This window comes from Schistocerca gregaria, chromosome 10 (assembly GCF_023897955.1).
Source record: "Schistocerca gregaria isolate iqSchGreg1 chromosome 10, iqSchGreg1.2, whole genome shotgun sequence".
In the NCBI taxonomy this organism is placed as follows: domain Eukaryota; kingdom Metazoa; phylum Arthropoda; class Insecta; order Orthoptera; family Acrididae; genus Schistocerca; species Schistocerca gregaria.
The window spans coordinates 86330788-86351699 of record NC_064929.1 but is presented as its reverse complement, the minus strand read 5'-3'; the positions used below and the strand labels follow the sequence as shown (position 1 = coordinate 86351699).

Sequence of the window (20912 nt, the reverse complement as noted above, 5' to 3'; positions counted from 1 at the left end):
GGTGCGACACTAAACTGGAAATCACAAGTCCACACACCCACGTCCTCCATACCTAGGGGTGCAGTGAGAGCTGTACTATAATTGCCAGAGGGTGGCGTACAAAGTTTGTGGCTATCTGACATTTTTGTAGGAATTTTTTCCTTCACCAAGACCTCCTGAACGGCTCCCTAACTGAGGTAGATTGGACATTCACGAGAGGAAGTAGCACAGTTGATACAGTGAGGGGAAGGAGGTGGACACTCACCTTCACGAGTGACCCTGCCGCAGGTTACGCTTTCGGCTGCATTTACACGAGGTTCACGGACACGGCTCTAGTGCTGACATTTATAGCGCCACGTGGGATTTGGGACGTTCATTCCGACAGTAATACCTTCGTACCCAGCCTCAACTTTTGGTGGAAGCACCACACGGTCAAATGGGAGGAATACAGCGCGAGTCGGTGCTAATCCTTTACCGACCCTTTTTACTGTGCGTCGAACTGCAGTCACTCCCCTGTCGTGAGACAGGCCGTTATTTCGGGCCCTGTCGGGCCATCGACTGGCCGAGTGTACGCGGCAGCACGGGAAGAGTTCGGAGTGCCGCGGACCTCTACTTTAACGTAATAGCTGTGGAGAAGTGTCGCATTAAGAGTTTCTGTGTCTGAAAAGCATTGTAATTCTCTAAAAACCAGCTTCCACTACGTGACAGAGTGTAACTTCACAGGGCTGGCAATGGCATCTACACCCTTCCGAATAAGAAACGGATTAACTGTCTTAAAATTTTAACCACCTTTCGTGTGTGAAACCACGAGGCGTCGGGGTGCAGCCGGGAGAGGTGTCTATTCTTCCACATCAAACCACTTATGTTTTCGAGACGAGGAACTCTCGGAGAAATTTCCCGCGATTGCTGGCATCTCCGACCGCGATCTCCTACCTCGCCTCTGTCAACTGTCCGCGTGTCGGGTCACACCTCCCGGACTCCTGACGAGAGGGACCGATCGGAACAGAGGAAGGTACCGGCTCGGCCCCATACCGGGGGTACGTACGAGCCCTACTTGTCGACCTGGGGCTGGGAATTACCGTTACCCGATCACCTCTGACGTGTCGAACGTGTGGGCCGGCCTTCGGGAATGCACCAGGAGGAAGAAGATGAGGAGGAGCAGGAGGAGGAGGAGGAGGAACTTTGAACACCGAAGCAGATGAAGCATAAGAACAGGAAGGGCAGGGAATGACAGACGGGTGGGCAGGACGAATCCTTACACAGTTTTACCAAGAATTCGGTTTCCCGAAGAAGGCGTACGACTCGATTCCCGAGAGAGGAGAAAAGAATAGCAGGAGGGTAGACACACAGCACACAGATGGAAGTAGTGCTGCAAAGGCTCGGGCTCCGTGCTAGCTGAGCATGTACTCGTTGAAGACTGGTGAGGCCCCTCAGGAGTCGACACAAATGTCACCCACTATGTAGCGGAACTTTGAATTTTTCCTCAGATATAAATTATACCATCGCAACTGTACGAGCACTCGACGGCACAGAAAATATTTCTCTACCCGCTATTGTCTCTTGAGAGCAAAAGCTTAACTTCACTTATTCCCTAGTCTTGGTACGATTCAGACGTAAAAACTTATTCGTTAGTCTTGGTCTGATTAAGAAGTAAAAACTTATTGATGTGCAGACATACTGTATTGTGGAAGGCAGCCGTAAAATACATTGCATTCAATACCAAGATGGTTTTAATTTGTAGACATTAGTAATTCCTGGACGATGAAATTTACTGCAAGAATTTGGAGCAGTTACGACTTTTTCAGGCAGAAATGGAGCAGGAGATTGTTGGAGAACAAGATCTGAACGCCACACGAGAGAAGACATATTAACACGGTAATGAATGTACTCTTACCTACGCCATTTCCCCTGTTAATCACATTTTGTTATTCGCTGTTCTCTTTCAAATAATTTTTGTAGTGGAAATTGCTTTGACTTTTGCTTAGAGAAATGCAACAAGGACCATCCCAACAATAGCTTTCCCGAATCACGAAGTCCGAAAGCTTTTATGTAATACGAAGTCCGATTTGCACTTCATTCTTTCCCTTTTACACAGTCATTCACGATTTTAAAACTTGCTTTTTATTCACCATTTCTTCCCACATTTCCAACCTTTTCTTTTCTTCTCTTTTTCTTTTTTATTAACCACTACAACTCACAATTACTGGAATTTAAAATGGGCTGTTCTTGCCACACCAATGTAATCAATACACATGACATCTCAGCAACAGAAAGTGGCAACTGTAGATTTCTGTGTGTGTACGCCAATGAAAACTTTCGGTGGGTGAACCACATTAATTTTGTATGTGGTAAAGCTAGAAGCAGCTTTTATCTGCTTAGCCAGCTCCTAGCCAAACATTAAAAATAATATATTATGAGCAATTTATCCCTTTATTACCTATGGCATTGAATTATGGGGTTGTGCAGTTTATGTCCGCTTAAAAAGAATATTGGTGTTGCAGAAAACAGCAATAAAACCTTTATATATACATGGTGTCTGTTCTTTCGACACATCTAAAAGAACGGACATCACATATATGGTTGTTGTTGTTGTCGTCGTCTTCAGTCCTGAGACTGATTTGATGCAGCTCTCCATGCTACTCTATCCTGCGCAAGCTGCTTCATCTTCTAGTACCTACTGCATCCTACAGCCTTCTGAATCTGCTTAGTGTATTCATCTCTTGGTCTCACCTCTACAATTTTTACCCTCCACACTGCCTTCCAGTGCTAAACTGGTGATCCCTTGATGCCTCAGAACATGTCCTCTTCTTCTTGTCACGTTGTGCAACAAATTTCTCTTCTCCCCAATCCTATTCAGTACTTCCTCATTAGTTATGTGATCTACCCATCTAATCTTCAGCATTCTTCTGTAGCACCACGTTTCTGAAGCTTCTATTCTCTTCTTATCCACACTATCATACACGTTTTGCTTCCATACATGGCTACACTCCATACAAATACTTTCAGACTACTTCCGACATTTAAATCTATACTCTATGTTAACAAATTTCTCTTCTTCAGAAACACTTTCCTTGCCTTTGCCAGTCTACATTTTATACCCTCTCCACTTCGACCATCATCAGTTATTTTGCTCCCCAAGTAGCAAAACTGCTTTACTACTTTCAGTGTCTCGTATCCTAATCTAATTCCCTCAGCATCACCTGACTTAATTCGACTACATTCCATTATCCCCGTTTTGCTTTTGTTGATGTTCATCTTATATCCTCCTTTCAAGATACTATCCATTCTGTTCAGCTGCTCTTTCAAGTCCTTTGCTGTCTCCGACAGAATTACAATGTCATCGGCATATCTCAACGCTTTTGTTTCTTCTCCGTGGATTTTAATACCTACTCCGAACTTTTCTTTTGTTTCCTTTGCTGCTTACTCAGTATACAGATTGGATAGCATCGGAGAGAGGCTACAACCCTGTCTCACTCCCTTTCCAAACCACTGCTTCTCTTTCATCCCCCTCCACTCTTATAACTGCCATCTGGTTTCTGTACAAATTGTAAATAGCCTTTCGCTCCCTGTGTTTTACCCCTGCCACCTTCAGATTTTCAAAGAGAGTATTCCAATCAACATTGTCAAAAGCTTTCTCTAAGTCTACAAATGCTAGAAACGTAAGTTTGCCTTTCCTTAATCTAAGGTAAGTCATTGGGCCAGTATTGCCTCACGTGTTCCAACATTTCTACGGAATCCCAACTGATCTTCCCTGATGTCAGCTTTTACCAGTTTTTGCATTCGTCTGTAAAGAATTCGCGTTAGTATTTTGCAGCTGTGGCTTATTAAACTGATAGTTCGGTAATTTTCATATCTGTCAGCACCTGCTTTCTTCGGGATTTGAATTATTATATTCTTCTTGAAGTCTGAGGGTATTTAGCCTGTTTCATACATCTTGCTCACCAGATGGTAGAGTTTTGTCAGGACTGGCTCTGGTGGTTATAACTAAACTAAAGGGAGGGAGGGAGTGAGTTGAATCATTCCAACTGCTTGTTCAGGCATTAACCTGTTTTGCAACAGTACCACAGGCAGAACAATGTCTCCTGACCCAGTAGCCATGACTTAAATAAGAAAGATGATGGCTGCCATTCTCAAAGTGTGCCGGGCTGGGCTGTGCTCTGTGCCAAGTTATTCTGGTGGAGATCAAGGCCAGCATTAAAGGTGAGAACTGGCTCAACATTCTACAGGCGACATCTGGCAGTACTCGGCGACCTACATACAGCACCTATTAATACACCCACTTACTGCAAGTGCACCGAGCTACTGGTAGGAGCAAATAACTATGTAGACTGCAGAAAATGGGAAATAAGGGGAGACAGAAGGTAAACAGGCTCAAAAAATCTTTTTTAGATTTTTGCGTATCTGAAATGCCTACTATTTCCAACATAAAACAGTTTTTGTTCCATGTAAATACAACAATTTTTTCACAAGTTACGATGGTTTTCCTGACACACTGTGCGACCTGCCATTTAAATACCACGCCTTCTTTTTTTTCACCACACAGAGATAATGCAAAGGTTTCTTTTATTCTTTGTAAGTTATTTCCTGCCTCTATTTGTAAATTAGAATATGATGGGCATGCCCAGAAGACAATAGGATCCAGGTTGAGAAGAGTAGTAAAAGAAAAAGTTAAAAAAAAAGTACAGGAAGATGCTAAGAAGATATATGGTAAAGGTTGCTTAACAAATTTTGAAACAGATAGACTAAAGAATTATAATGGCTTAGCCATAAGAAGAAATGTTGGGAATTTACAAAACATTTACTTGCAGCAGTAAAGAATGAAATTAAATCTATATTTCGAGATCTTCGAAGACGTACTTTGTTAAAGAAATGTCTTCATTGGAAAATGAAGAATTTACATGTGTCTGAATTCTCTCATCTGGAACCCGTTAGCGAAAACTGTATTTGTTCAGATTACTGCCCTCAAATTTGGTGTTTATAATGCTATTTTATGCTTCAATTATGGTGTAACAAGAACACTGGATGTTATGGAAGTATTGGGCATAAAATCTAGTGGAAATACTGAAAAATCGTTGGCAGAAAAAAGAGAATCCACAAAGCATAAATTGCTAATTTAAACTGCACAAAGGAGCTAGATAGAAAAGGAGATGGACCAAGGGAAGACTCTGATGATGCAGGAAAATATTAGTCGTAAGTAATTCTCATTAATAATTATACTAAAATTCCAATACTAAAATTTAAATCTATTTTTCTCAAAATTATGTCTTTTGACTTTAGGTACCATTATTTTCTGAACTAATTGGGTTATAAATATGAAAATTGGTCAACCTGTACTCAGGATGTGATAAGTTACTACAAAGAAATTGAAGACCACCAACTCGACAAACTTTTATAATAGTTGACGTTTTAAATAAGTAATTTTACTACTGAAAGAATTTAAAAAATTGTCAAATCCGTGTGAGGTATTTTGTTCTTTTTACTTGTAAATGCAGGCATATATATATATATATATATATATACAGTAAAAGTTTCATTCTTTTTACACCTCTTTTTCTTTTGAAAAGCATACCTAATCAAAGGGTGCAATAGCATTGGCAGAATAGGGATAAAAATTGCCTTCCTCTCCCTTTAAGCATACCACTGAGAAATTCTGACCCATGAAGCAGTGGGTCAGTAGCCACAGATAAGGACTATCTCTCAGTACACAAAGGTGTTTCCAGATAACCAACTGCGCTTTGTACACATCCTCTTTAATGGCCAGCTTTATGGTACTGAAACAGTACCTCAAGAAATGTACAGAATCAAGATCACAAAATAAACACACAAAAAATTATAAGCCTTAATATGAAGATTATTCATAACACCATGTAAGCTGGAGAAGGCTGCATAGACACTGAAATAAACATAAGTAATAGTTACCAGACTACAGAAAATAAACATACATTTTTAAGAGTAATGATCAACTGGACATTTTTGTTAACAACATAAACAATTAAATGAGTAAAGATAACTCACCCAGCACACAAAAAAAAAAAAGAAAACAATGTAAGACAATAGCCTAACTCGCACTTTTCTACACTGCCTGCGCTGAATGGTCACAGCAGCGTACAGTAGTGTGCTAAGACTGAGGAGCCGAGCCGATAAGCACAGCCGACACACTTCATTTCTCGTTTATATGCTCGATGCCGACAGCTACTGTGGCCGACTATCTTCACTTTGTTTACTGTTGATGTTACACTTGGAAATTTGTAAAACCGTATTTATTTACTATAGCTGAAGCATACATTTATGCAAAAATAAAAGTATTTGTGATCTAATTTTATTTCAATTTCTTTTGCACATCATCTGCTTTTTGCAACTACCCATTATAATGTATAGAGAAGGGAATGAGATGGCGGAAGAAATAGTGAAAGAGAAGCCCATGCAAAACGCCCCAGATGAAAGGCAGAAAAACAATTAGTGGACAGAGGCTGCAGGACATCCAACTCATTATAAAGTTCCGAAAAATTATTACATCATGATTTGGAACGGTCGGTTTCTGTGGTATTCTTACAGAGGAGAATAATTTTGTGCCAGAAGGTGTGTGTGTGTGTGTGTGTGTGTGTGTGTGTGTGTGTGTGTGTGTGTGTGCAAGCAAACGGTATAAGTGAGCTACAACATTCAGTTCCTCATTTATGTGCCTATCAATAGTTCAATACTTCCTGTGTTGGTGTTTACTTATTCCATTATGTCAGAGCTATCAGAAATTATAGGAAATGAAGGAACAAATGTAAGTGAAAGGGTGCTGCAGAAGAGGTAATAATATTAAAGAATAAATATTTTGTAACCATTTCACGCAAATGGTCAGAATAAAACAAATTGCTTATCATGCAAAAAATCTGAATCTGTGCGTAAAAGGGTACTGGACAATGTGTATGTCCTGCATCAGTGTCTTCCAGCTAAATTAAAGAAATAGTTCCCGTTGGCTCATATGTTGCATCTCTATACACCACTGCCATTTGGCATTACAACATATGCAGATGCACAGCTGTTACAGTGCACCCTGCAGATGTAGCACCAGGAAGGGACTGTGCGGAAGGTCACAGCGACTTTCACCTTGTGTAAACAGTGAGCAACAGCCTTAGCTGGGACAAACACATTCAAGGTAACACATAAAATAACAAGTCATTTCAGCTGGCAATGTGTACGTAACACAAATCTCACACATTCCACCGGATCTCTCAGCTTCTATATCGGCCTCCAGATAGCAAAATGTGTTTATAGTGCCTGGACAGAATTTCTCAGTGGCTGCAGTATTTTGTACTGTACTACTATTTATTCTGTTCTTATGTAAGGAGGCAGAAATATTGTTGCAGCTATTCCAGAATGTCGTACTGTTAAACTGCAAGTCTCCACCTTGCCAGTTCTCTTATTTCCCCAAATTCACCCTCCAGTACAAGCATATGTTGGTGAAAAAAGTATTGCAGGATGCAGTTTAGCCACCATCCTTATTTGGTGGCCAGTGAAGGGAAGGCTGAGGAAGCAAAAGTAGGAACAGAAAGAGAACCGTTGCCATCCAAAGAGACTGCCACAAAAAGTAAAGAGAATTTGATTAGTAGAATGAGAGACACCTAAAAGCCACACTGTATCGGTCAGTTTAGACTAATTACTAAATTGATACTCTGCAAATCACATTTAAGTACCTGGCAGGGTGTTTATCAAACCACCTTCACAATGCTCATCATTCCAGTCTGGTATAGTGCGTGGGAAGAACACACACCTATATCTTTCTGTGCAAGCTCCGATTTCCCTTATTTTATCACGGCGATCATTTCACCCTAAGTACGTCTGCGTCGACAAAAATATTTTGCATTCAGAAAAGAAAGTTGCCGCCACAATGAAAAAAGTCTGTTTCAGTGATTTCCACTCCACACTCTTCCCTATTTCGCGATAATACAAAATGTGCTGCCCTTCTTTGAGCTTTTTTTGTGTACTCCGTCAATACTATCTCTTAAACATCCCACATCGCACAGCAGTATTCTAAAAGAGGTCAGACAGGCGTAGTGTAGACACTCTCTCTAGTAGATCTGTTACATTTTCTCAGTGCCCTGCCAATAAAATGCAGTCTCCGGTTAACCTTCCCCACAACATTTCCTACGTGTTCCTTCCAATGTTAAGTTGTTCATAATTGTAATTCCTAGGTATTTAGTCGAATTTACAGCCTTCAGATTTTATTGATTTATCATGTAACCGAAGTTTAACAGATTCCTTTAGCACTCGTGTGGATGACGCCCCACTTTCCATTATTTAGAGTCAATTGTCAATTTTTGCACCATAGACATCTTTTCTAAATAGTTTTGCAATTCCTTTTGATCTTCTGATGACTTTAGGAATCGATAAATGACGGTGTTATCTGCAAACAACCTAAGATAGCTGGTCAGACTGTCTCCCAAATAGTTTACATAGATAAGGTACAATGAAGGTTCTACAACACTACTTTGGGGAATGCCAATTAATACAAACTGTGACTTCTCTCACATGAAACACAAATTCAGTCACGTAACTGAGGTGATATTCCTTAAGCACGCAATTTCACTACAAACCACTCATGTGGCACACTGTCAAAAGCCTTCCAGACACCCAGAAATACAGAATTAATTTGAGATCCCTCGTCAATAGCACTCGACAATTTGTGTGAGGAAAGAGCTAACTGTGTTTCACAAGAACAATGTTTTCTAAATCCGTGTTGACTCTGGGTCAAAAGACCGTTTTCTTCGAGGTAATTCATAATGTTCGAACACAGTATATATTCCAAAATCCTGCTGCATATTGACGTTAATGATATGCGCCTGTAATTTAGTGGATTACTCCTACTACCTTACTTGAATTGGTGTGACCTGTGCAACTTTCCAGTCTCTGGGTACGGATCTTTCATCGAGTGTTCCACTGAACCTGGTGAAAATATCACAGTATAATCTATACCGACACTTACATTGTGGGATTTTATGTGCATTAGTTACAACAAACATGTACAAACACTATGGGAAAGAAAGACTGTCAGGAACAGGAACAAAAATATAGAAATCACCCCTAGGCTGAATAAATAGGACTGTTTTCATCTCTGTTCAGGTCTGCTAGTGAAAGCCGAGTAATGAGGCTGTGCTCACTGGTTTTCTTATCTATAGTACAATAATCGGCAGGGCAAACAATGCATTCAGTACAGAGGCGCACAACACTATCTGTAAATCGGGACATGTTACGAATTCTGTTAACACATTGCTGCTGAGAAAAATCTTCAAACATTTGCTTCAGTGCGTGCACTGTAGAGGTACGTGTGGAAATTAGCAAGGGAGTGTGGCCAGCCGCAGAATACTGCAGATTAGTGCCTGTAATCACTGATCAGTGTCAGTATGCTCACAAGTGACCTCTGTGTTGTTTACTCAGTTCATTATCACAATTATGTAAGCTCCACTCAGCAGAGCCAGCAGCTACCCGCCAAAACACACACACACACACACACACACACACACACACACACACAGGAATTCTTCACACGTCACAACTTCTTTTAATACACTGATACCAAAGCACACTTCTTATCTGCTGACAGAAGTTCTCTGTAAAACATTACCGATGAAAACATTTGTTTGCTATTTCACACTAGTTTAAGTTTTCCGTCAGGTTGAAGTTAAAATCTCGCTCTTTTTTTCCTTCTTTAACAGTGTAATTCAGTCCGAAGCTTCACCGAGCGAGGTAGCGCAGTGGTTAGCACATTGGACTTGCATTCGGGAGGACGATGGTTCAATCCCGTCTCCAGACATCCTGAGTTAGGTTTTCCGTGATTTCCCTAAATCGTTTCAGGCAAATGCCGGGATGGTGCCTCTGAAAGGGCACGGCCGATTTCCGTCCCAATCCTTCCCTAACCCGAGCTTGCGCTCGGTCTCTAATGACCTCGTTGTCGACACAATGTTAAACACTAACCTCCACCACCAGTCCGAAACTAAGAATTTTTTTTGGAATTGTATAAATAAAATGTTTCAATCAAAAGAGAGATAAGAATAAAAGTAGTTAGGTGTGTTTAAAACTGCAGAATGCACCCACCCCACAGCAAAGTGCAGAACCTCAACAACATTCCTCAACAGACCAGAACTGTGAGCCAGAATGGGACAGACCTCCAGCTCAGACAATGCCTTCCTTACCGGATGATCTGGCCGGTTGGAGCTCTCGCACAGATTCAGTCTCCCCTGTTTACGTAACTGTCCCGTATACACTGCCAGGTTACCTCCCTCGGGTGCCCGTCAGATTCTCACACGCCACTGCCCTCTAGACCTGCGAAGTGGAGAGGAACGGAGGGAAGCTTCTCGCAGCTTGGGATAGTAGAATCTGTGCTCGCAGATTCCAGCTTCGATGTGGGTTACAGAGTGTGTCCAGATTGCTCACCTGTAAACGGTAAGCATCCAGGTTCAAATTTCGAAGAGGCTCTTACTTTAAATAGGCACAAAATCGCCGTATTACCTACATTACCATTTGCGAAGGAGATGTGCGAATGCAGTGAAATTTATTCCACAGATTACAGACACGACAGTATACGAGTTACAGAACTGTACTTGCACTCTGGCTGAGAGAATTCGGCATGGCGTGAAGCTGCCACGCGTTGCAATGTAACACTCTAGATATCGTGGCACAGAATTGGAGAGATCCGAATACGCCAATCGGGAACACGCGGTCACGCAAGTTTGTAGGCAACCCGGCAAAGTGTCTACAGTAGAGCGGGAGGACGGTGATTAACAAGTCGCAGACCAGTTACGTCCTCGAAGTGTCTGACAATTGAAATACAGGGTGAACAGACAGATCGGGAAAGTCGTGGTAATTACCACCCTCCGAAGAAGGCTCGAATGGGCGTCACCACGTGTGACTTGGCACTGTCTCGACAAAACGGGGCGTGTGGAGCTGCCACTGTGTCGGCTCAAACTTCACCGACACAGTGTATACCAGAATGAGATTTTCACTCTGCAGCGGAGTGTGCGCCGATACGAAACTTCCCTGCATATTAAAACTGTGTGCCGGACCGAGACTCGAACTCGGGACCTTCGCCTTTCGTGGGCAGGCACACCGGCGACTGCGTTCGAGAGCTCACTGCACGACCGAAGTCTCGGCAATTACCGGTCGACGGAAGCTGACTGTCGCCCCGAGCAGACGGTGCCGACTGTCAGAGTGCACACGTCTACACCAGTTGCACTGCTACAGTGTAAGGGCCGAGACTGCGGATAAATTTGTTCTGTCCGTCACGGCTACTGGTGCTGGTGGTGGTGGTGGTGGTGGTGGTACGGTAACTGCTCCTCACAGTGCACAGTCCTCTTCTATTCATCAGTTCCAGACACGCACCAGTCTCAGTAAGAGGCACAGAGGCATTTATTGTGCACTTTAAAGCAGACGTGGCATACTCGCACTCGCTTACACGTTTCCTCTCCGTCTGACGGACTCTGCGACGATCGAGCACGGAGTACTGTCGAGTTGTCCGATCCACAGAGGAATGCGCTGCCGGGCCTACGTGCGTGTCCTCTCACTGCAGTCTATCACTTATGGTGGTTCTGCTGTTCTACACATCCTCCAATTTTGGAGTGATTCAGTACACACAAATATTAGTGTACTTCTAATAAAAAAGTAACAATGATGCAGTTATCGGCATATTTAATCACTGTCCCAACACAGAAAGGGCACAATAAAAGACACAGACTGAGACAAAATTCTGGCACAGACAGGAGTGTTAGAGCATGTGTGAGAAAAAAACTGTTTAGTAGGACAGAAACTTTGCACTGCCACGTTCTCCTCCCTTCCTCCCTCTCCCTCCCTCCCTCCTTCCTTCCCCCCCCCCCCCCCCCCCCCCTCTCTCTCTCTCTCTCTCAAATATTAGGTGAACAGTTCTGCCAATCATTGTGAATATTCTACACACCAGTTTCCATTATGGCAATTAAGACTATTACACCATCATCATCATCATCATCATTATTATTAAATATTTGAATATAATAGAGGGAAACATTCCACAAGGGGAAAATATATCTAAAAACAAAGATGCTGTAACTTACCAAACGAAAGTGTTGGTATGTTGATAGGAGACAAATATGTCTGTGTGTGTGTGTGTGTGTGTGTGTGTGTGTGTGTGTGTGTGTGTGTGTGTGTGTGTGTGTGTGTACCTGTCCTCCCCCCCCCCCCCCCCGCCCCCCCCCCCTAAGGTGTCTTTCCACTCCTGGAATTGGGATGACTCTTTACCCTCTCCCTTAAAGCCCACAGCCTTTCATCTTTCCCTCTTTCCTGATGAAGCAACCTTAGGTTGCAAAAGTTCGAAATTTGTGTGTGTGTGTATGTATGTGTGTGTGGTTTTTTTTTATTCTCTCCTATCAACATACCAACACTTTCATTTGGTAAGTTACAGCATCTTTGTCGTTAGATATATTTATTAAATATTTGACAATTCTAAATTGCACATTCATATGGTTTAAACCCCAAACAAACTTAAAAGCTACAGGTTAATAATATAAGAACAAAAATGTTTAAGTAGTATAAGATAGAATGGAATGTAAAGGCCTCGCTAGAGAGTGTGAAGAAAGTGCTGTCCATTTACAGAAGACTTGCCAGTGGCCTTGCTGTGTAGGAAATGCCATCCAATCACCAAAGTTTAGCAATGTCGGGCCCAGTGAATACTCGACCGGATGACCATTTGGGTACGCCTTACGTCACCGGATCAGTCAAGGCCCGCGAGTTGCTGACATGGCGCCCAATTTAAATACTCGCACCAGGCCGGTGGGTCGTACTACTACCATTATTATTATTATTATTATTATTAGTGAAGAAGACCTCAGCTTTTACTTGTACAACAGTCAAATTAGAAAACAACTAATCAAAATATCCAGGGGTGTACTGCCAGTCTACAGTGTCCAACGGGCACAATATTTTGGTGATCGTACATGTCGCCACCATTAGGTGAACTGACGGACTGAGCTCCTGCGAACATGCCGGCACGGAGATTTGTACGCTACGGCCGCTCAGAGGGAACTGGGTTCAGTCGCGGTGGCGGCCGATTCAAATATCCTCCACCTCCGGCACGCTCCTTCCACCGTCTGTGCCCCGGTCACGCGATGGAACAGATTGCGACGACTGAGATGATGTCGGTGTGATGGCTCTGTCCACCGTGGTTGTCACAACTAGATGTTTGCTCGATTTACTCTCTATTAACCCAATCATCGGTTCCCAAGCCTGGCTAAGTCACATTTTATGAGGTCGTCACTGGTGCGAATTTCGATGGCCTCTCTAACAATGCTGTCCCAGTATCTTGACGTCTGTACCAGAATCCTCGTGCGCCCGTACTCCATAGTGTGATTTTCTGACAAATGATGTTCAGCGACCACCGACTTGCTCGGATACATCAGTCGAGTGTGGTCACGAGAAGGGCTGATGGCACCCTAGGTCGTGGGGCGTATCTGAAGACGACGCACACTGATCTGTATTTGCACGCAGACAACTGCCACCACACTTCACAGAGGAATGCGGTACTTAAAACTCTAGTACATAGGGCGTGCACTATCTCTGACGCAGAGAGTCTACCCCAGGAATTGGAACATCTGAGAACTGTATTTTGAAAAAATGGGTACTCAGAGTGGCAGATTCAACGTGCTCTCCGCCCAACCACTACAGCAAAACCTGTGGAGATGGCTGCAATCACGAGGGAGGAGGTAGGCACTGTGTTTATTCCATATACAGGCGCACTCTCGGGGAAAATCGCCCGCATTTTGAAGAAACACTGGGTCGGAACTGTGTTTTGTCCTCAGAATAAAACTCGTGCACTGGTGGGGAGTGCCGAGGATGACCTCGGTTTTAGAAAGGCCGGTATGTACCAGATTCTGTGTCAATGTGGCAAGTCGTCAGACAACACGTACCGTCTAGGATCGATGCCGTGAACACCAGAGGCACACTCGACTGACGTATCCGGGAGAGTTGGCGGTCACTAAACATCGTTTGTCGGAAAATCACGCTATGGAGTATGACTGCAAGAGGATTCTGGTACAGACGTCGAGATACTGGGACAGCGTCATTAGAGAGGTCATCAAAATTTGCACCAATGACGACCTCGTAAACCGTGACTGTGGCTATAATCTTAGAAAGGCTTGGGAACCAGCGATTGGGTGAATCGTGAGTAAATCGAGCAAATGTACAGTTGTGACGACCACGGCATAGAGAGCAAATCACACCGACTCATCTCAGATGCAGTCGCAATCTGTTCCACTGTCTGCGCCACTGTCGTGCGGTTGAAGGAGCGCGCTGTGGGTATTTAAATCGGCCGCCACCACGACCGAACCCAGTTGCCTCTGAGCAGCCATAGCGTACGGACCTCTGTGCCGGCACATTCACAGGAGCTCAGTCCCTCAGTACACCAGATGATGGTGACACGTACGATTGCCGAAATACTGTGTCAGTTGGACACTTTAGACCGGTAGTACACCCGTGCATATTTTGATTATCAAATACGCAGGGAGAAACTCAAGAATCATAGAAAACAACTGCAAAAAAAAAAAAAAAAAATAGAACTGAGTTGTTCACTCTGCTACAGAATATGTGGATCATTTGTCCCCAATTGTAGTCTGATTAAAATTACTCGTCAGTCAACATTTGCGACAGGTCACACGAACGGCGTCACAACAGCTGTCGCCGGCACGCGATTTACGGTCTGGTCGAACGGAGAGCGAGTGACAGACAGACTACGTCGCGCATCGGGCACAGGATGGAACCGGAATGCCAAGAGGGAACCCGCAGTCCGTCTCGGTCCGTCGGCCGTGACGTGACATTTGGCCCTCCAACCAGATGCCGGGTGTCGACTGACGACTAACCTCGATCGGACATAAGTAAATAGCAGCTGTCACTCACCACATTAGGGGGCAGCTTGTGCCCGGGCAGGTACTTCACATTTTCATGGGTCTCGTTTATGATCTCCGTCAGCTTGCGTCCCTCCACCATCTCTTCGTACACGTACATCGTGACTCTGCTGTCCACATAGTCCAGCCGTTCCGCATTGGCTCCTACGATTTTGGCAATTGCGGAGCCCCTAAAAATGAACTGTTGTCAGTTATGCCCATTCTGATGTGCAGGTGGTGCAGTAGAAAACTATTCTAAACACACACACACTTTAAGCAAAAAGCTAATGTGTCGACAGGTACCGTAAGATTAGACGGAATCGAGACAAGTGGGTTCTGCAACACTAAATTAGATAAGTAGCAGGGAAGTAAAAAAAACATTTTTCGTGGTGCCGTTCTTTTAATCGGCACAGAACTCAGTCAAAATTAATAAATATGCTGGCCAGTACTTAGTTCTACATACAGGGATCAAAGTGACGACTTACCCGCGTATTTCAGCAGTACTGGATACGTCACCTTCTGAAGGAACGTACCACTTGACAATTACGCCTCATTTACTAGTTTTCTTTATTTGATACAGGTACGTGTAGCAGACCAGAACAGATCTATCAATTTCAATTTTTATTGTATTCTAGTACTTTCAAGCACATTTCAATCGTAACAGTACAAGTGTTGCACCAAAAATCCGAAAGTTTATGTTTCAATTTCACCTTGTCCTAGCAGCTATTTTTCTGTGCATTCACTCATTTCACCTCTGGCAAAGATTTTCCCATAGGAAAATTCAGAGTCATACAAGTGACCTTTTAAATCCCCATTATAACCAAGTAAGTAAAGGCAGTCAAAAGTCGACTATCTCCAATGCGACTCTCCCTGGCACAGCACTATAATGTTCAAACTGAGCTTCAGGTTGAGAACAGCTTTATTGAAAACAATCAAATGAAAAGTAGCCAAAATGTGAGAGAAAAACAGTTCGAGCTCCCCCCCCCCCCCCTCCTCTTTTTTTTCCTTGCTCCTCACATTGCCCAGTTGAGCACAGGCTCGTTCTGCACTTCTCCACACTTTCCTGCATTTACTTGCCATTTCTTGCTCACTACTCAACAGTCTCATATATCTTCAGTATGCCAGTCAGTATTGTTCTTCCATCTCATTCACAGCCTATCTGACCTTCTGGCAGTATCCACTGCTTGCTCAAATACCTGCATTTGTGTCCCCCTCCCCCAATAATGAAATTTATCAAATCCACCTCATCCCTTCTTGTATTTCGACTAAGGAGAGCATTGAAAATCAAGGATTTCTGGCTGTCAACACAGTATTTCATTTCTCACTACCTCTGGAATGACCAATTTCCGCCTTATCCACCTCTAATTCTTTTAACCAGTTATGCTGTATCTTCCCGCTTTCCACGTACTCTGGTGACCTCTCTGCCATTCTTTTGACAAGAGGACAGAGATTCAGCCTTCCTTTACAAACGATATTCCAGCTTCTTTCGTATATTCCGTATTTTGTCACAATTTGTATTCATGACCATCTTTCTAGAATCTCACATCTCCTCTACTTGAAGTTCTATAGCATTTGTTTTCTGTTCTACAGGACACATTCAACTGTATACAGACTCTCTCCTAAGATAGTCAATTTGTAGTACCTAAATCTGAAATTGATTTTTTTTGTTTGTGGATATTTTAGCATCATTAGTATCCCATTTTCACCTTTTTGTTCTTTTCTGTAATGTAGCAACTAGTAGCTCTGCTGGTACTGTCAATTCCCTAGGTATTTAAATTTCAGTCCTCTACTAATTATTTCAACACTTCGAAAGCTATCCGTTTCCTCTCGACAAGGGGTCCGAGTGATGTGCCGTTCCTTTTTAGTCCTCTGCAACCTGTCTCTCACCCGTCCCTGAGTACCAAACTGCGATCTGAGGAAGTGGGGTCGGTGTGTAGTTGTCTACGTGTACACCGGCAGCACTGTACACCAATCCTGCCTCCTTTTACAGTTTTCCTCTATCAATACTGTTCTGAATTTGACATAAAAGTTTACAGAGTATTGCACTGCATCATAAAGTAAAAACGTATAGTGGAGAAACAAATATTACGGCCATCGGTACCGAGACCTCATTCTGGGTCTACCAGTGCACTTTAGCTGTGTGGAGTTGCTTGTATTTTGTCACTGCTATATGGTGTCACTGGGAAACAGTGCTGCACAGGTTTCACGAATATTTGAATAAAATGCATAGGAAGATACAGTTCGGGCTCAGGGTAGAGAAGAACGGTACAATTCCACTCTCTAACATCGGAGTGTACAGGACGATAGATGGCACACCACGACACAGAGTACACCAGGTGCCTACACCTACAGACAATCTGACCACCTCCTCTTGCAGAATGACCCAGTTACCTGCTTTTTGACCATCTGTGTACAGCACCCAAGTGATGCTCAAAACATAACACACGAGTTCAAAAACGGCAACGGGCAGAGGATGCGAGACGGGTGAGAAATCGAGAAACTGTGGCTGGCAATGAGCTTGCGTTACGTAAAAAAGGTCACCGATTGGATTGGAGAAATCCTTTGACTGGTCTGTGTCTGGCATGTTTACCGCAGCAGCCACAAGATCCCAGAAGTGTGAGGCTCCACGAAGGAAGAGACAGCTGCTTTACACACTGCAGGTGCGTACAGTGCTCTATATCAATGTGGAGATTTATACGCCAGTGAAACCGTCAGGCCGATAGCGACGTGCGTACGAGAATGTGAGAGTTATATTCAATGAAATGAACACCCTTAGCTGCTTACAGACGTCGACATACATCAGCGGGGACTGACGAAAATGCGTGCCACGACCGGGACTCGAACCCGGGATCTCCTGCTTACGTGGCAGACGCTCTATCCATCTGAGCCACCAAGGACACAGAGGATAGAGCGACTGCAGGGATTTATCTCTAGCATGCTTCCTGCGAGACCCACATTCTCAATGTATTGTCCCGCGAGACCAGAGAAGCGACAGAAATAATAAAACGCCCTAATGACATCAACAAAGAGGACACGTACAGGTTTGGCCCGTCCCAGTCACCAGCCCACAGACCACAGACTCCGACAGATCACAATGATCGACACGTGGAGTGAGTACTACTGCCACCACACAGCCTACGTCTGGCAGGAGAAAAAAGACAGCCGGTCCCTCATTCACCAATGAACACGACTGTAGTTACCGATGCGAGAAGCGATAGGTAACAGCAGATTACTTCAACTCCCTTAACTGCAGCAACCTATTATAATGAAGTTACCTCTTCTTCCACCTCAAGTGACAATCATAGCGACAACTTTAAAACTGCGATGTAACACCATTCTCGGTGAGCAGGGATGACAAAATACAACTGACTCCACACAGCTAAATCACATCAGTAGACCCAGATGAAGGCAACTGTGAGAGTGCTTAGAAGCTGATTTCTCCAGTAATTATTTTTTTTTGTTATTAATTTTTTATGATGGAGAAGAAATAAAAACTTTGAGGTTCGCCGATGACATTTTAATCCAGTCAGATGCAGCAAAGGTCTGATTGGTGACCTTTTTTACGTAACGCACGCTCATTGCCAGCCACAGTTTCTCGATTTCTCACCCGTCTCGCATCCTCTGCCCGTTGCCGGTTTTGAACTCGTGTGAGCATCACTTGGGCGCTGTACACAGATGGTCAAAAAGCAGGTAACTGAGTCATTCTGCAATAGGAGGTGGTCAGATTGTCTGTAGGTGTAGGCACCTGGTGTACTCTGTGTCCTGGTGTGCCGTCTATCGTCCTGTACACTCCCATGTTAGAGAGTGGAATTGTACCGTTTTTCCTCTACCCTGAGCCCGAACTGTATCTTCCTATGCATTTTATTCAAATATTCGTGAAACCTGTGCAGCACTGTTTCCCAGTGACACCATAATACGGAATGGGCAGTGTCTTGAAAGGAGGATATAAGATGAACATCAACAAAAGCAAAACAAAGATAATGGAATGTAGTCGAATTAAGTCAGGAGATGCTTAGGGAATTAGAATAGGAAATGAGACACTTAAAGCAGTAAAGGAGTTTTGCTATTTGGGGATAAAAATAACTGATGATGGTCGAAGTAGAGAGGATATAAATGTAGACTGGCAATGGCAAGGAAAGCGTTTCTGAAGAAGAGAAATTTTTTAACATCGAGTTTAGATTTAAGTGTCAGGAAGTCAATTCTGAAAGTAATTGTATGGAGTGTAGCATGTATGGAAGTGAAACACGGATGATAAATAGTTTGGACAAGAAGAGAATAGAAGCTTTCGAAATGTGGTGCTACAGAAGAATGCTGAAGATTATATGGGTAGTTCACACAACTAATGAGGAGGTATTGAATAGGATTGGGGAGAAGAGAAGTTTGTGGCACAACTTGACTAGAAGAAGGGATCGGTTGGGAGGACATGTTCTGAGGCATCAAGGGATCACCAATGTAGTCTTGGAGGGCAGTGTAGAGGGTAAAATTCATAGAGGGAGACCAAGAGATGAATACACTAAGCAGATTCAGAAGGATGTAGGCTGCAGTAGTTACTGGGAGATGAAGAAGCTTGCACAGGCTAAAGTAGCATAGGAAGCTGCATCAAACCAGTCCCAGGAGTGAAGACCACAGCAACAACTTGATGCGGTACGATACTCTGAAAACTTTTGTGTCTACAGACTCTGGCCATGGAAGTCTATACTGTATTTGTTTGCAAACATACACTGCAGTCGTAGCATTCTGTAGGGAAAGGCCACTCACCACGAGTGCAACTCACCGGAGTACTGTACGGGATTGCGCTGAAGGCAGAGAGACAAAATACTGAAATTGCTGTCCACAGCAACCTGACCAGAAGTTGGACCCTGCAATTATGGGCGCATACTATACATGTGTTAAGGTAAGGAGAGGCTGTGGTCAACCTGGAGGTCGTTTCAGGACTGCAGTGTTTCATCGGGCACAGTGCTATTGCAGGAAGTACGCCCTTGCTTTTCAACAACTGAACTGACTGATCCATCCAGACACATGAGTCCCTACAATTTAATGCTGACTTTGAAATGAAGAGCAACTTTCCTTATTCCAGTTAAATAACTGCGGCTTACATAAAATGTGATTAAAACTGTCATTTTTTTGTGTTCTGGCAGTTAGTGAAATATCCTGCCTGTCTCATGTTTATTCTGTTTCCACAGCTATCGCACAGTACAGTGTCGTATTCTGATCTTCATTCACCAGTTGGTTGTTGTGTTCTTAGTGCAACAGTTCGGCCAATACTAAGTGTTGCTTTCAGAATTCGTCTGTTGCCTCTTACCGGGAAGGTGTCATCCACATAAGCAAGGTGACATTATTGCTTTGACTGCTTTTATTTTTATAATTTGCAAAGTACCGGAGATAAGATATTCTTGTTCAAAACCACTTTTGACACCCATTTAAACTTGATCCATTGGTTCTATAGTTTGCAGAACGCTTGACAAATACTTTCTGCTTGACCAAAGAAGCTTATTACAACCTAAAATTGTTGTAATTCGTTCAGTAAGACCACTTTATGAATTCATTTCTGTTCGCAAGTGTAGTTGTGCATCAATTTTAATACTCCTCAGCCCATACATCTGTTCTCCACCGCTGAGAGAATTGAGGGCACAATTTTACAGCACATACTTAGTAGCAAATTGTTCCTGCAACTGACACACGATTTCATCGCTTTGTTATTTAAGTGTTGTGGCAAAGAAAGGACCACTGACACATAATATGAGAGTGCTCCCAGAAATACACAAACAACTTTAAAAACAACAAATAAACATTTATAAATATGTGCAGCTGTCTATTTATTAGCATGCCAACATATGAGGATTATTAAGTTACATACATTTATAACCAGCATTTCTTTTACACAAATAAAAGCTGTATCTATGTTTACATCATCTACAACTGCTGTGTTAAGCACAACACATTCCGGTTCTAATGCTAATACAATTTTCTTTTGAGTTTAATAAGCACACATAGCAAAATTACAAGTATTACTAAATCACAAACTGAAAGGCATGAGAACTTTAT

General features: G+C 43.1%; 1 protein-coding gene across 2 annotated transcripts in view; it reads right to left on the bottom strand.

The window, feature by feature from the left end:
• Positions 1-20912, bottom strand: part of LOC126293702 (glycerol-3-phosphate dehydrogenase [NAD(+)], cytoplasmic) — a 96189-nt gene that overhangs the window by 69383 nt on the left and 5894 nt on the right. For both annotated transcript variants that reach the window (XM_049987009.1, XM_049987010.1), the window contains exon 2: positions 14881-15058. In XM_049987009.1, the coding sequence (XP_049842966.1) occupies positions 14881-15058 (178 nt within the window). The remainder of the gene's footprint in view (positions 1-14880; positions 15059-20912) is intronic.